This window comes from Nothobranchius furzeri, chromosome 10 (genome assembly GCF_043380555.1).
Source record: "Nothobranchius furzeri strain GRZ-AD chromosome 10, NfurGRZ-RIMD1, whole genome shotgun sequence".
NCBI classification, from domain to species: domain Eukaryota; kingdom Metazoa; phylum Chordata; class Actinopteri; order Cyprinodontiformes; family Nothobranchiidae; genus Nothobranchius; species Nothobranchius furzeri.
This window is the reverse complement of record NC_091750.1, coordinates 41,357,443-41,374,366: the sequence shown is the minus strand read 5'-3', so window position 1 is coordinate 41,374,366 and position 16,924 is coordinate 41,357,443. Positions and strand designations below refer to the sequence as shown.

The 16,924-nt window shown below is 44.4% G+C and overlaps 2 protein-coding genes across 3 annotated transcripts in view; one reads left to right on the top strand and one right to left on the bottom strand.

The window, feature by feature from the left end:
* Positions 1-16,924, top strand: part of LOC107386020 (beta-galactosidase-1-like protein 2) — a 46,184-nt gene that overhangs the window by 835 nt on the left and 28,425 nt on the right. The window lies entirely within an intron of this gene.
* ei24 (EI24 autophagy associated transmembrane protein) lies at positions 879-16,070 on the bottom strand. 2 transcript variants are annotated; one of them, XM_015960175.2, is made up of 11 exons: positions 15,940-16,070; positions 14,075-14,211; positions 13,332-13,477; positions 9,992-10,052; positions 9,847-9,913; positions 6,728-6,852; positions 6,353-6,472; positions 6,002-6,113; positions 5,816-5,927; positions 5,615-5,689; positions 879-1,882 (listed from the first exon to the last, which is right to left on the bottom strand). In XM_015960175.2, the coding sequence occupies exons 2-11, from the start codon at positions 14,114-14,116 to the stop codon at positions 1,720-1,722; spliced, it is 1,023 nt and encodes a 340-aa protein (XP_015815661.1). In that variant the 5' UTR covers positions 14,117-14,211; positions 15,940-16,070; the 3' UTR covers positions 879-1,719. The 2 variants fall into 2 exon arrangements, with proteins under 2 accessions (XP_015815661.1, XP_054586409.1); XM_054730434.2 differs by lacking the exon at positions 6,728-6,852 and having other exon boundaries at positions 15,940-16,046.

The window sequence follows — 16,924 nt, the reverse complement described above, 5'->3', positions numbered from 1 at the left end:
TTGTGTTTTCCTCGTGTTGTTGAGAATATACTGTAGGGTAAAAACTGCAGTTGGGTATGACTGTGGAAAATCATTTCATAAGTTTTATATATATATATATATATATATATATATATATATATATATAACACACGATCGTCCATGTCCGCACATGTTCTCTACTTTCTGTCTTATTTACGCCTGAAGCGCTCTGCTACTGCGGAGCTCATCACCTGTGCTGCGGTGTGTGACTTTCATAAGCGATTTGTGGCAAAATTAACAAAAACATCGACTTTTTTTTCTTTCATTTTGAGTGTGTGCATGTCTTAATCAGCCAGGCCAGTTAAAACTAGGATTGAGAGATTCGTCTATGGGATTAGATTTGTTCCAAAGAGATTGAGAAAAACTGAAGATCAAACAAAAATTAAGAAATTGAGGAAAAAATTGAAATGAAAAAAAAAAATTCATTTGACAATGAAGTTCCATTCAAAAAGTTTCACACTTTGAATGAACTACTGAAATAAAAAACCTGTCATGATATTTTGTGACAGCACCTGTATGTAGGCCCACTGACTGTGATGCTTAGTGGACACACCTTGAACTAAGACATCCCTTTGGTCATGTTATTGTCGGTCTTTCTAGGGGTGCCATCCTTTTTGTCCAGGCCTGTTGCATGAGCTTATGTTGTTAAATAATTCTGTTGAAGCATGGTTGAAAAGCAATGTCTGACTTTTGTTTTTCTTTTGTCAGACTCAAGTTGTCTTTGTGGATATTGAGGGTTTTCTATCATTGACCAAAGGGTACCAACAACGTTGTCCACGGCTGTATATTCATGCAAAAGTACCAAACAGATAACCGTCATTTCTTAAAGAGGGAAAAAGACCACAAACAGACCAAACTTCCAATACTGACCAATTTTACTGAAATTAGATGAGTTACTTTTACAAAACCCTCTGATCCTCTTGTAATTGCAAACTGTTGTAAATCACTGCCCCGATCCACAGCCTATTTTTCGTGTGTGTGTGTGTGTGTGCTCGGTGGAGTAGGAGTAGTGCGCTAGGTGGTGTGAACTTTAACTACAGCACATAACAACCTTTGGGGATGTCGTCATCAGCTCTCTGGGCCTGTTGTTCCAGAGCGCTGCACCGTAGTGGTCAGTGTAGAAAACAGCGTAGATGCAGCGTTTTGGCAGTGTCGTCTTCCTGTGGCCCACTAAAGTCACACACATCCCATTAGTGGTGGTGAAGGGGACTTGTGCACTGAACTACAACAAACAATGGATGCAGGAGACACCAAGCAGCACTTCTATCAACACATACTCGTTTGGTTTCCGTTACCAGAGGTAACCAGTTCTTCGTGTAGCAGCTACTGGATGGATGTGAAACTCTACTAGAAACAGTCAAAACAGAAGAAAACAAACAACTCTCTGAGTTTGGGACAGTCCACCTGGGATGAAGGATGCCACTCCTTGTACAGAAAACACACCGCAGCTAAAACATGAATCTAAAAACAGTCAAACGTGAAAACAATATGATCTTTTGTGCAGTAACGTTAAAGGGGAGACACATAGATGGCACATAAAAAAAGACAGGTTGATCAGAGGAAAGCATCCGAGAGCAGGTAAAAACACAAACCTTCCATTCTACATTGCATATCATCTTCATAAGTTCAATCTTTCTGGAAGAATCACTTTTCCAGCTGCTCAAGCTACACAATGGTTGACATCTTCAAGTTGATCCATTAGTGAGTGGGCAGCAGTCTGTGGCGGTGTGGGGAGGTGTGGGGGGAGGACAGCTTCTCTAAGGAGGCCGAGGGGGTCAGGGAGGACTGGAGGTGGACGGTCTTGTGGAACAGCTTGTTGCTGATCAGCACCACCAGGGAGAAGAGACGCAGCTGGAAGTGGCTGAGGGCAAAGACATGTGATGAGTGACCAGCAGAGACACAAAGCCAAACCTCAGCCCAAGTCCACAGAGCCAGACTCTCCTGTGAGCGTGGTCAGAGCGGTCCTGGGTAACAGTTACTACTCTTTTCTTGAAATGATTTTCCAGGACATCCTTAAGACTTTCTTAGCTGCTGCAGGACAAGTCAAGTTATCACAACTAGGACTGGGCGATGTACAGATATTATCATATCAGGACATATTTGAAAAAGAGGATATTGTACCTATACCAATGTTATTAGTGTGCAAATATTGTCTTTCACAAAGCCACCTGCTGCCCTCTATTTGCAAGGCAACACAACTGAAAGAAGTTTTTCTCCACTTTAGTTCATACACTGCTACAGTGGGGCAAAAAAAGTATTTAGTCAGCCACCAATTGTGCAAGTTCTCCCCTTTAAAATGATGACAGAGGTCAGTAATTTACACCATAGGTACACTTCAACTGTGAGAGACAGAATGTGAAAAATAATCCATGAATTCACATGGCAGGATTTTTAAAGAATTTATTTGTATATCAGGGTGGAAAATAAGTATTTGGTCACTTCAAACAACGAAAATCTCTGGCTCTCACAGACCTTTAACATTTTCTTTAAGAAGCTTTTCTGTCCTCCACTCGTTACCTGTATCAATGGCACCTGTTTGAACTCATTATCTGTATAAAAGACACCCGTCCACAGCCTCAAACAGTCAGATTTAGAAATCCATTATGGCCAAGACCAAATAGCTTTCGAAGGACACCAGGAAAAGAATTGTAGACCTGCACCAGACTGGGAAGAGTAAATCTACAATAGACAAGCAGCTTGGTGTGAAAAAATCAACTGTGGGAGCAATTATCAGAAAATGAAAGACATACAAGACCACTGATAATCTCCCTCGATCTGGGGCTCCACGCAAGATCTCATCCCGTGGGGTCAAAATGATCATGAGAACGGTGAGCCTCACCCCCGCTGATACTGACCATACTGCTTTTAGCTACTACGTGGCACACAGATAAATCAGCTTCCTCATGACCTCAAATGTGCCCCTAATAACTTTTAAATCACAATGAAAAACCTTCATCAGCTTTTGAATAAATATTCTTTACGCTGCACTTTTTGCACTGTGACTGCTAACCCTTTTTGTTTGTTGAATCTGAAATTAATAAACTACATTTCTTTGACTTGTGTATGCTGCTCTTGCTTCTGTGAAGCACTTTTAGAGGTGTAACGCGATGAAGGAGCTGTTTCTGCCAAGGATTTAACCTTTTCCACAGTGCTCAGTGCATGAGACAGCCTCAAGGTCATGCATTTGCTTCTAAACTGTTTACTTTCCAGCAAGAGAAGAAAGAGGATGAAGAGACTCTTTTCTTTTATTAAATCAAAGAACTCTATTTTTAATAAAGCTAATCAAAACAACTGTTAGTCAATAATACAATGTGACCGATCTGTGAAATCACAATGTTATGATTAATATGTTTGAATAAGTAACATGACTTAATCTAGTTCACTAGACACACTGACACACGTAATGTAAACAACCACATGACACATCGCTGTTACTGATTCAATCAGAACCTTCCTAGTCTGAAGTGTGGCATAGTCTCTGTGGTGTTTATAAATCTGCCAGCTTTTATTCGACCAGAATTCAAAACATCCAGATGAATAAAACCAGTCCAACGCCATCTTAGTTCAGTTCTCAAGAACTCACTGGAGTTCACCGCATGCTAAGCGAAGTATCGGACCGGCCATCTGTACTTCCCTTTTAAAGCTGAGAACCAACAAGCTGGAAAAATCTGTTGTTTTTACCAACCAAACAACGGTTCCTTTCAGAATAAAAGCAGAACTCACTGACCGGGGGGGGTGGGGGTGGGGGGGGGGGTGGGGGGTCCCTTTTGACGCTGTGAACCACCTGTCGCTTTTTACCTGGAGACAATCCAAGCACTAGTTTGTCGTGCTGTGACGCTGTACTACTGGCTCCAGTACCGAGAGGAGGGTCCGTGGACCTGACATTCTGGATCCGTGAAGGAGGTCTCCCTGAGGGTATGTGTGGATGCGACAATATGGCGTCTCATGTGTTTATGACTACTCTGGTCAAGTCTAATCATAGTTAGGCGCAAAACATCATCCCACTCAGACTTGCCTCTCTGGATACGAGAGTTCTGATAATAACACTCATTCACACACACCATCCATCTCACACTTCATTCATACCAGCTACATCCATCATTAGAGAGTTAGTATTGTTAAATTGTTTGAAATGATTTAGTAATAAATCATCTTAAACGTTGAAGGACTCTCTCTCTCTTCTCTTGTCTCTCAGTTAATACAAAGTGCTATCTAATCCCTGCATTAAAAAGTTCCAGTCTTCTGATTAAATAACCCAGGGGTCCGTAAGATGGATTTCATACTCGATCTTAACATCTCACGGCCCTTAATTAAATGTAAATTACTATCATTACAGAGGCACACTGAACACCACTTCAGTATCTTTTGACATTTGTTATTAAGGAAGCCGGGTTGTGCTCAACCACAGTTAGAAAAACCAAATTAGAGGGAGCCAAGAAGACAAGTAGAGAACGAGACTAAACTGCGCCTGCAGAGGCACTTCTTCTAAGCAGAGCACAACGGGCGATTAAGGTGAGCAACGGCACTCCTGGGACGTCATCGTGATGAGACGCATGTTCCAGAACTCTGCTTAGATCAACCATCAATGTATTGGCTTATTCAAAGATTCCTCAATCTATTTTTTGCTTCTGCTGAGTCCCAAAGGAGGGTAACCTTATGCAAGCTATCAGCCCCGCTGTGCCGCTGTTCCTGATGTGCCGTTGGGAGATGGCTTAATATTACAAATAAATTCTTTAAAAATCCTGCCATGTGAATTCATGGATTTTTTTTCACATTCTGTCTCTCACAGTTCAAGTGTACCTATGATGTAAATTACTGACCTCTGTCATCATTTTAAGTGGGAGAACTTGCACAATCGGTGGCTGACTAAATACTTTTTTGCCCCACTGTATCTATGCTCTGCTCCATAGACATGTACATACATATACATACATACATATCTATGCTCTGCTCCATACCGCTGCAGCTGCAGAGATCCACAAATAAACGGGATGGTTGGCATTTTTCTTCCGCTTCTGGAGTTTAGTCATTCACAACCATCATGTTTTTATCTGAACTCCACCTGATCGTGTTTCGTGAGCGTGCTACGTGCTAGCTTAGCATTAGCCATCTGCCAGTATTTTAACTCTTGATCTTACACTTGGGACCGTTTCTGCTTTTTACAGTGGTTTCTGTCCTTGCTGGTGTCTCTATTTTCCTCCACAGCATCCAGATTACAACACTGCTCCAGTAAAATGTGTTCAGACTACGGTGCGCACATTTAACGAAGCTTGTAATCAGTGCAACATGAATGGAGTCGTTTAATGAATCTAAGCATTCAATGATTAGTTTCAGCCCTAGAACAAATACACATCACCCCATCACCCTCTGAAACAGGGAAATGGAAATAAGATGGAAAAAATATCGGTTATTGTTATCGGCCCAGTTTAATTTATCGATGTTAAAAAAAAACGACTAACTTCGGCCGATACCGATATATCCTGCATCCCTACAGAAAACACTTTTATCTTCTTAAGTGAAAAGAAAGGTGACGTAACCCCACTGCACAGAAACTTGTTCTTTTTGAGAGTAGTCACCATTAAGAGATACTCACTAGAGCTTTGTAGGAGCCTTCGCCTCATTTGCACTGATGATGAACAAAGGAAAGAGGATGGAGAACAAGCAGCCACTGGGTAGAACCAACAGGAATTAAAACATCAGATGGAAACCTCTGAAAACTTGATGGTTTACGTTTTAGATTAAACATCAACGCTGGAGCGTGAGCATATGAGAGCTGCCTGAAATTCAGACTCACCTGATGATGTAGGAGGAGGGCATGGCCGTCAGCAGAGCCATGGGTAAACCGAAGCCAAAATAATACGGCCAGTTTCTCTCGATGTTGGAGAGCCGCTGGTGCATCTCGATGCCTTCAACAGAAAATACGTCTGTGTTTGAGCTGGCTGCCAAATGAACAGGAGAGCGACGTGAAGGGTATCCTCACCGTGGTTAAACCAGCGGTACTCGAAGCAGTACAGCGAGTAGAGCAGAGACATGTGGAGGAGGCTGACCATCTGCCCGATCGCATCAATGGGGAAAAGGCTAACAATCACACCCTGGCACACGACAAACAAGCCTTTTATTCACCACATACGGAGGCGACTGACCCATCTGGTGGTTTTCGGTAAAAACTAGGGCTGGGCAATAAATCGAACATTTATCGTTATCGAGGTGAGATCCTCAGTATACCGTGGTGTCAATTTTAGGACATATCGCCCAGCCCTAGTAAAGAGAGCTGGAGTGTGTGTGTGCGTGGGTCAGGGATTCTCAGTGAGGAGGACGACTTGTCCTGTACCTGAATGAGGAAGAGCGCCTGCAGGAGGAGGTTAAACAGCATGTCTGCGATGATCTTACTGACGCTCGGGAAGGGCTGAGCTTTGCAGCCAGACACCTCAAATGCTAGGTCTGCTATGTCCTGCAACACACAACACACCTGGTACCTGAACCTGGAGAAACAGACTTCATTCAGGCATTTTCAGAATTTTCTAAGTGAAACTCTAAATTTGCAGCCGATGCTGGAAATGAATGCAGACAAAAGGAGTTTGGGAGTGGTTTTCATGAGGAAATAATATCACATGGTAAAAAGTGTTTTTTCCATGATATGGACCCTGTAAGTTTTGAAGTCAGTGCATAATGAAACATTGGTTTTTGGACTGAAGCAGGACTAAACCTGGAACCAGATGGCGTTGACTATCTTGCTGAGAACAAACAGGGGAAGAACCCAGAGAGCGCTGAAGACAGAAGTCAGGAGGAACTCTAACCAGGACCACACGCTGCCGTGGAGGGACGGGTCACCTGGAGGGAGCACACGTTACAGACAAAGCTAGGTTACTGATGCTAGCTGCAGGGTTAACGTTTATGCCCTGTGAGCTACTGCCATATGGTTTATTCACATGGATACTTTCCATGTGTGAACATGCTTACCATGTACACACTAACATGTTGTCCACCCCCCAAGGATGTGCATGTTTGTATGATGATGTGAGGGAGCAGGAGGAGAGAAATGTGTAGGGATGGGGAGGAATGGCTGGTTAGGCTTAGCCCTCCAGGGAGCCAGCTCCCCCACTGGCCCCAATAGGCACCTCTGTTGTCAAAATGCCACCCAGAGCATGGAGACCCCAGCCCATCCTGCCAGGGCCCAAAGCAGCAGCATCACAGAGCCTCACAGAGTCCGAGGGCACCAACCCAGCCCCACCCCAGCAGAATATCTACGCCCATCCCTGCATTTGCACAACTTTCGGACTATAAAAGACATAGGACATCCAGGTAAGGTTGGGTCCTCCCCCTCCTGGACTTCCCCCTCCCCTGTGATGGGACAGCAGAGGAGCCAAGGTCTACCCGAGGCCCCAGAACCCGAGTCAGGCACTGCTGCATGTTCCTGCCTTCTCCTCGGCAGCATACATGTCAGGACCCGACCCCCAAGGCCCCGCCCAGGGGCCATGCAGCCACCGGGCAGTAACCCATGGCCACCGCCAAGACCTCCAAGGGGCCCCACTCACAACCGCCAGTAGTCCACCCCCCGAGGCAACCTAAGCACCTCCAGAGGGGGGCAACGGCCCTCCAGACCCAGACACCCCCAGTGAACCCACCTCCAAGGAACGTCCAGATACTGCAAACTCAGACCCTCCACCCCCTCACCCACATCATCTCGCAGGACAACATCAATGGCCCCCGTCATCGCTATGTGATGGAACCGATCAAAGGGGCCCAGAGAGATTGATTTGAAGTGGAAGCAGAGGCTATATCAAGTGCAATATGATCTAACAAAAGATTTCTATACTGGTTAATGCAGAAACTTTCTCTATTTTTCCAATTCAAGAGGATAGTTTTCTTAGCGATGCACATGGCAGTCAGAACCACGTGAGCCAAAGATGTTTCAATCGGGACATCGTCCAGGTTTCCCAGTAAACAAAGAGAGGGGGTGGTTGGGATATGACATTTCAGACACTTTGACAGGTCTTCACACACTCTACCCCAAAATTCCTGGACAGGTGGACAGGACCACAGTGCGTGAATGTAATTGTCAGGAATGTTGTTTGTGCAGTGTGTACAGGTGTCAGACGACACAAACCCCATCTTGAACATCCGATGACCTGTATAGTGTACTCTGTGAAGAATTTTGTACTGAATTAATTGTAAAGTGGAGTGTCTGATCATTTTAAAAGTTTTTAAACAAGTTTGGGACCAGAAGTTCTGGTCAAAGCTGACTGATAGATCCACCTCCCTTTTTCAATAGGGATTGCTATTCTAATGTCTATTTTGGACAGTGTCTTATATACTTTAGACAGTAGTTTGGGGGGGGGGGGTTGAGATTATAGAAGTCTAATACCCTTGATGGTGTTTGTAATTCTATTTTATTGAGCTTAAATATTTGTTTGACTACAGATTTAATTTGGTGATATTCCGAAAAGCTATTCTTATCTATTCCAAATTGGGAGACTATTCTATTAAATGGGATGAAGTCCAATCCTTCATATATGTGTTCCAGGTATAGGATTCCTTTATTTTCCCAGTCTGGAAGGTTAATCATTTTATTATTTTGCAAAATATCAGGATTATTCCAGATAGGTGTGCGTCTGCATGGTACTAGTGAAGACTCTGTCATTTTTAGATACTCCCACCATGCTGCCAGAGAGGTGCTGATACTAATACTTTTGAAGCTTTCATGTTTTCTTATGCTTGAGCTAATAAATGGTAAGTCTGAAAGCTCTATCGTATTGCAAAGTGTCTGTTCTATATCTAACCAAGACTCATCTAGTGGGTTATCTTGCAACCATCTTGGTATATATTGCAGCCTGTTGGCTAAGAAATAATAATGAAAGTTGGGTAGATCCAGTCCTCCTCTGTCTTTGGTCTTCTGAAGCGTTTTTAATCTAATTCGTGGAGGTTTATCCTGCCAAAGGAATTTGGTAATTGAGGAGTCCGGAGATCTAGATCTTTGGTAACGGTACATTTTCAGTTTACTGCCCAGCCCTAGTATTACTGATAATGGCCACTTCCCTTTGTCTTACACCTCAGCTGCAGGGTGTCCAATGCCTCTATATCATTCAATAGCATGTCTGTTTCAGTTCCAGTGAAAATGCATTTCCTAGACCTCTCAGTTGCCATGGTTACCTGTGAAATGCCACCAATCAGCTGGTTTATTTATTTGCAGAGTATACATACATTTGCATTGACCATTTATGTTTCAGAGCTGTGTTGAGGAACTCACCTGCCTTCAAAGCTCAGCAGTAGCCTGTATTTTTATAGCACCATCCAGAGTCCTAGAACCCCCCAAGGTGCTTTACAACGCTACAGTTTGTCACATACTGGTGGCGCCACATTGTAGCCACAGCTGCGCTGGGGCACACTGACAGCAGTACGCAGTCTCTGCAACCACCATCACCTGGCAAGGAGCGTGAAGTGTCTTGCTCAAGGGCACAACTACAACAGACCAAGCACTCTCTGGTTAAGAGCCGAGCGTTTAACTCCTCAGCTATCGTTGCACTACTGTTGCCGAGTCAAATTACTATTTTCATAACAGCAAAGACAAGTTTTGGTCTAATGGACACCACACTGTTTAACTCGCATCCTATAGTCTCCATCCTGGACAGAGCTGTAGAAAACCTGCTGCCTTTGCACTTTCAACTTAAAAGGAAATGCTCTAAAAGATGAACCGACAAATGCGTTAAGAGCTCCAAGTCTGTGTGCAGGGACAGAGGAGCTGGTGTACAACATGCATACCCAACCACGAATAATTCAATAGAACAGAGGACTCCTAAGCTAGCAGTCAGCTGCAGCCATACATACCGATGATTTTAGCTGTGAGCGTCTGAAGCAGAGGGATGAAGACCCGGTAGAAGAGAAACAGGCTGAGCTGCAGACACAGATAGATCTACAAGTGAGGATGATGATTGTGGGAACAGTCGGTGAAGCCAGAAGAGGATCAGCTTACCCAGAACACTCCTCCATTCCAAGCACAGCACTGGAGGATCCTGCTGGCAACTTTTGGCTCACTGAAGGAAAACCGCAAATAAACACAAAGAGCACAGCTTAACAGGGAAATGTAGACTTTAATTTGCCATTAAATGCAGTTTTGTAACTCGTCTGTTTGACAAAGTGACCTAAAGCTGGTATCGTGTCTCTGTTTGCATCCTGATGGAGACGAGCTCCGAGAACGTCTCCACTCCTGCTCTGTGGTTGTGTCCGGAGCTGATGGAACGCACCGACACTTTCACGAGTTTTCCACTTAGATTATTAAGAGTCCTGCCAAACAGGCAGACCCTTACTGTTCTACACCAGAGAAATGGTCTCAATCTTTATCATTTGTTTTCCGTACACACTAATGTGGCTGGAACAGAAGCATGCACGCCCACAAGTCTTACATCATTACATTAATCAATTTCCCTCTGGGATTAAGAAAGTATTTTTGAATTGAATTGAATTTGACTCAACGACCGGCTTGGTCGGGAGTGGTGTGCTATTACTTTTCTTAGCATTTTCAGTTGCCATGACCAAACAATTGATCACGTGATCACGTTTGGGCGTGTTGAACTTGACGGAGCTTACAGAAAGTTTTCTCAAACATCGTCATCAAGCTATTTTTGGTGCTTATATTGCTGTTTACATGTAAACTAGAGCCGAGGACAATAATCAAATAATTGAGATGCGGACATAATTGGTTCTAAAGGAAAGGCCGCAATTTGCGCATGGAGAGAGGGAGTCGTGAGGTTCACCGCGCGTAAAGCTGTTTTGGCACAAGCAGAGGAGAGAGAAGTAATCCGACCGTGCATGTTCCCGCAATGACTGACAGCAGCAGAATCTGACCAACCGGTGGTTAAACGAGCCGACAGGCATGGATGAGCTCACCACTCGTGGGAGGGGCCAAAGGGGTTGGGTGCAGTGTGTATCGGGTGGTAGTCTAGGGCAGGGAACCTTGGTGGTCTGATCCTCGGCTACAAAAGCTAGCTCTCGGTACGTGGAATGTCACCTCTCTGGTGGGGAAAGAGCCGGAGTTGGTGATTGAGGTTGAGAGGTTGCAGCTAGATATAGTTGGACTCAGCTCAACGCATGGTTCTGGCTCCAGAACCAGTTTCCTCAAAAGGGGGTGGACTTTCTACCACTGTGGAGTTGCTCCCACTGAAAGGTGCCGAGCAGGTGTGGGCATACTAGTTGTCCCCCCCATCATCGTGTCTGTACGTTGAGGTTTACCCTGGTGAAGGAGAGGGTAGCCTCCCTCCGCCTTCGTGTGGGGGGACAGGTCCTGACTGTGGTTTGTGCTTATGCACCAGACTGCAACTCAGACTATCCACCCTTTTTGGAGACCTTGGAGGGGGTGCTGGAGAGCACTCCTTCTGGTGACTCCCTCGTTCTGCTGGGGGACTTTAACGCTCACGTGGGCAACAACAGTGAGACCTTGAGGGGTGTGGTTGGGAGGAATGCCCCCTTCCCCCCCCTGATCTGAATCTGAGCTGTGTTTTGTTATTGGACTTCTGTGCACGTCGTGGATTGTCCATAACAAACACCATGTTCAAGCATAAAGGTATTCATATTTGCTCTTAGCACCAGGATACCTTATTGATTGGCTTTGTTCTTGTTTCATCTGATCTGCGGCCGCATGTCTTGAACACTCAGGTGAAGTGAGGGGCAGAGCTGTCAACTGACCACTACCTGGTGGTGAGTTGGCTTCGATGGTGGGAGAAGAAGCTGGTCAGACTTGGCAAGCCCCAAATGTATTGTGAGGGTCTGCTGGGAACATCTGGCGGAGTCTCTTGTCAGAAGGAGCTTCAATTCCCACCTCCTGCAGAACTTTGAACATGTCCCAAGGGAAGCGGGGGACATTGAGTTTGAGTGGGCCATGTTCCGTGCTTCTATTTTTGGGCCGACTGACCGGAGCTGCGGCTGCAGGGTTGTTGGTGCCTGTCGTGGTGGCAACTCCTGAACCCACTGGTGGACACCGGAGGTTAGGGATGCTGTCAGGCTGAAGAAAGAGTCCTATCGGGTCTTTTTGGCCTGTGGAACTTCAGAGGCATCTGATGGGTACCGGCAGTCCCAAGTGCACTGTGGCTTGGGTGGTCACGGAGGCAAAAATCCAGGCGTGGGAGGAGTTCGGTGAGACCATGGATCAAGACTTTCGTATGGCTTCGAAGAGATTCTGGTCAACCATGCAGTGTCTCAGGAGGGGAAAGCAGTGCGCTACCAGCACCGTTGATAGTGGGGACCGCGTGCTGCTGACCTCTACTCGGGACGTTGTGTATTGATGGATAGAATACTTTGAAGACCTCCTCAATCACATTGGCACACCTTCCAGTGAGGAAGCAGAGTCTGAGGACTTTGAGTTGGACTCTCCAATCTCTGGGGCCGAGGTCACTGAGGTGGCCAAAAAACACCTCAGTGGTAAGGCCTCAGGGGTGGATGAGATCCGGATCAATGGAGCAAAAACTCTATTTTCTAATCCCGCCTGTTATGGGCCATGGATTTCACATATGATGTCCGTGAATTTTAAAGATGCCTTTTGATACGAAGAAAGTGCTTATTTTCGAACAGAGGAACGTTATTTTAGGTTTTGTGAACATAAACTAGACTCGTACGTGTTTTTGCCTGATGAATATTAAAGTGAGCTCTCATCCTGGCGTGTGAATGGGTTTGTGAACGGCGCTCTACCACAGTGTGAGAGCTCCAGATCTCCACGGAGCTAAAGCCTTAGCTAAAACATCCTGTTAGCATACAGTTTATAAAAGTAGACCACAAAAATGTGACTATCATACACAGTAGCGATCGGCGTGGCGTCTACTCTTCTATGTCTACGCCGTTGAGGACGGACCACTGTAAAGAACACATCTACACTCATTTGAATAAAAGAAAATGTTTTATTCTAAATGACACCGACATAACGTCTGAAGATATTTCAGAATCAGCTTTATTGTAAAGTATGTGGGTTAGACTCACGCTACCAGGAATCTGCTCAGGTGGTTGTTATTGTGTTTAAATTATATGCACTACTAGTGTTTGTCACTGTGTTCAAGTAATTATTAGAACTACTGTTTTTAGAGATTGTAACACATTTTTCATGCAGCTGCTACAAAACCTACGACCTTCGTAGCACCAGTGCTATAAGCTGAAACTGTTAACATACAACCCTCGTTAGCAACAATTGTCAGAGTTTATAGGGAGAGGCGGGAGATCAGCTCCTTCTAAAAGACAAAAATAAACTCAAGATCTACAGGTAAACAACCGTGTTCATTATTAGTACACATAGAATGGTGCAAATGCATCCATGCATCAGAACAACATACTTGTCTGGTTTGCGTTCCTCGCTCTGGGCCCGTCTCTGAGCGAGAGCCCCACTGGCCCGTCTCCGCCGCTGCTCCTCCCTTTTCTGCTGGATGCGGGCGTCCAACTTGGAGATCGTCCCAATCCCCAGTATGGAGTCTTTGACCCCCTGGTTTTTCCAGAGCAAAACAGAACAGATTGTTCCATGGTTAAAGGAGTGAAACACTGAAAATCCGATTTTCTGTTAAAAGGCATGCATTCCTACCAGAGACCACTACAAATGTATTGATTAAACGAGTGTCCAACCCCTTTATCCTCCTGAGACCCTGTGTCCACATGAGGACATTGGCTTCTTGCACTAGAATATTTTATTCTCTTCAACTTAGACCTTTTTTATTATTTAGAAACATTTAATACTGAATTTAAGTGAAAACATATTTTATTTCTGTTTTTTCTAAGAAACCTGTCTACATTTTTACCTAATTTTATTTTACGCCACACCAAATACAAAATCGGATCTCAGGAGGTTAAAGCCACCAAACCCTGACTTGGAACCCAACCGTGCCCCACCGTCATGTTCCTGTGCTGAAGTGTTTGAATCTGCTGATCAATTGGACCGCAGCAGAGCCATGATGGAACAGCAGAACAGTCCCAGTTACCGTCCACTCATTTGTTGTCAAACAATTAAATACTAGACCATCCTTATAATAGCTGCTGCTGCTGCTTCTCCAGCTGTGTGTGTGCGCGTGTGTGTGTGTGTGTTCACCGTAGCAACATTCTGGACAAAGGCCCTGACGCTGTCTGTCATCTCTGGACCAGCTTTAGATCCATCAACTGCAGAAGGAGTGGGGGCTGATGACCGGGTGGTCTGCTCTCATGGCCGGGGTGGGCTCACACGGCTACCTAACAAACATCGGAAGGATCAGATGCAAACATTTAAAACAGGCTTGAATATAAGAAAACATTGGTTTATAAAGCGTAGTGGTATTTGGGGTCACGGCCCCATTGTGGGTCATGAGAGCATAGACATGAATGGAACAGCGTCACCTCCAGATTGGGTTCCTCACTCTTCAAACCCAACTGGAGTCAAAGCAGAGTGAGCAACTAAGCCTATAGTTGCAACAACCAGCGTACTACTGAAAACAGATCACGTAGGATTACTGTTGACCTTTTAGGATTTTGTGGTGAACCGTGTCTTCATCACCGACGTGAGTCCTTACTTGTTGATTGTTAAATCTGTAAACAGTGTGCACAGTCTCACTCCTGCATCTTAAAATAATAAATCATTCATTTGATCAGTGTAGCGTAATCGCCAGGGAAAATGTGGTAAACAGGATCATTTTTCACTCCTGCCTGGAGGCACAGCCATGAGTCCAAGTATCTAACATAAAGACTCGTTGGCTCGCTTGGGTCGGAGATGTAAGCAGACCAAATATTATCTTCATGAGTATTTTCATTCTCTTAAGTTACAGATTGTGTGCGTTGTTTTTTTTTTTCCTTTACCCGCGACAAGCACACACAGGCCACACACACACACACACACACACACACACACACACACACACACACACACACACACACACACACACACACACACACACACACACACTTCTATGGGATGACAAATTTCCCTCTGGGATTAATAAAGTATCTTTGAATTGAATTGTTTTACTATATTAACATGATAGATTTTTTCTCTGGACAAGACGTAATTACTGGTAATATTGTGGATGATGGGATATGAGCCTACTCTAGATAGAGTTTAAATTATTCTACATTAATTATAAAAATATAACGAAACGAAAGAGCCAGTGGGACATTTGAGGCATGTATCTCTAGCTCTCAAATGTAGATAGGTAGACAGAAAGGAATTTTAGGATTTTTTGTAGGATTCTGAAATCTTTTATCCTATTTTCTGTGAAGGGGAATGATATTAAATGTATGTATGTTACAGTTAAATTACTTCCAACAAGTCTGAATTGTCAAAATAGAAAAAATCGTGATCTTGCAAAAACACAATCGTGACATGATTTTTGTTCCATATCTCCTACCTACTAAGATACTAAGCTCCATATTTTCAGAGCTTCAGAGCTTAAAAATACAAATAAAAAATAAAAGTCTTCTTTCTGCAACAGACACTCGTTTGGTGCGGATTCACCTGTGATGTAACCATCAGCACCTGTCAGCTCAGGTGGGAATCCAGCCAAACCATCGCTTAGAGGATCTTTTGTTCTTAGCCAGCAAACAAAGCGTAAGAAAACACAAGCCTTCCTCTGTTCGCGTAGTTTATTTCAGTTTAAACCCTGAACAGGACGCACGGTGACCACATTGTTGGCCAGCAGCCTGGTAGCTAAATGTTGGTGATGCTAACTCGGAACTCTGCTGATTTATAAAAAGTCTTTATCCTTAAGTCTTAACGATGAGCGATGCTTCCGCTGCAGAAACGCCGGCAGAAAGTGCCTGGTCTCGGCCGCTGACTTGTTTTAGAGCTCGAATAGCTTGTCTTGTATGTGGTGCTAGCTTAAAGTCCTACCGCTCAGAAACTAATGTTCATCTGGAGTTTTCTTACGAAGACAGCGCCTGAAAACACGAGTAAAGTCAAAGACGAGCAGACGAAGGGGTCATCCCTACCTCACGCGAAAGGCCAGAGGTCAGAACCGCGTTGTTTATGTCTTTTCCTGCTCAATGTAACAACAACAAACAACAAACTAATCCTGTCAGCAGCTCGGCCCATGGAAAACACATTGCGCAAGCTCCGGCCGCTTAGAACTATGGGTAATGTAGTAGTACGGTACTTACCATATTTGTTAGCGTACTTCTGTAGTACTGACAACTAAGTGCTACAAGTGTTTATTTGTGAATGCCTATTCATATTCATTGTGTATTATTATTATTATTATAGCGAAATAATAGTTAATATTCTATCTGTCTGAATTTATTTGAGAGGTTTAGAGATTATTTGAAGGTACAATATTTTTACTTTTTCATTTTTTCTTTATTTAAAGAGCAAATAACGCCCAAATTAACTTGTTTTTGCTGATAACCTGTACAGATGAGTGTCTAATGGTGCTGTACACATGTGTGATCATTAGTGTGGAAGTTTAGTGCAACATACCGTAAATCCTCTAATATTGGCCTGTATTCAATTAACGGCTGGGTATCACGTTTTGGCCGGAGTCGGCGGAGGTGAATAATGGCCCTTTTTTAATTGTGGCCGGGTGGAATGTGCTAACAAGCAAGTACCACAGGGGGGGCGGTTGCGTCATCCGTCTCATGTTTGATTTGCCAGTGATAGCCCGCGAGGGTAACTTTAACCATGGCAGGTGCGGAGACGAAGAGGGGGCGAAAATTTTATATCAAGTTCAAAGAGAACGTGCTGATTATGCTGCTGAACACTCTGGGGAGCAGTAGGGTTTGTATGAACTAGTCGACTTCACTGCTCTTTAGTGACTTTTTATGCCTGTCATCGACTAGTCGCTGTCACGTGATAATGACCGGCAAGATGCAGTCCTCGGAAAAGACAGCAGCCTGCTGTCAGCAGGTGACAAGCTCCTGCGAGTCGGGAGGCAACGCGCTGTGCCAGAGCATTGGCACTGACACCCACCGTAAAACGGAC

Bases quoted from the DNA above. Each gene is read 5' to 3' on its own strand.
- ei24 (XM_015960175.2), bottom strand. From the start codon at position 14,116: ATGACAGACAGCGTCAGGGCCTTTGTCCAGAATGTTGCTACG. The intron at 13,478-14,074 runs GTGAACACACAC...TGGAAAAACCAG, and splicing joins TTGTCCAGAATGTTGCTACG to GGGGTCAAAGACTCCATACT. The intron at 6,114-6,352 runs GTACAGGACAAG...GTCGTGTGCCAG, and splicing joins AGGCGCTCTTCCTCATTCAG to GGTGTGATTGTTAGCCTTTT.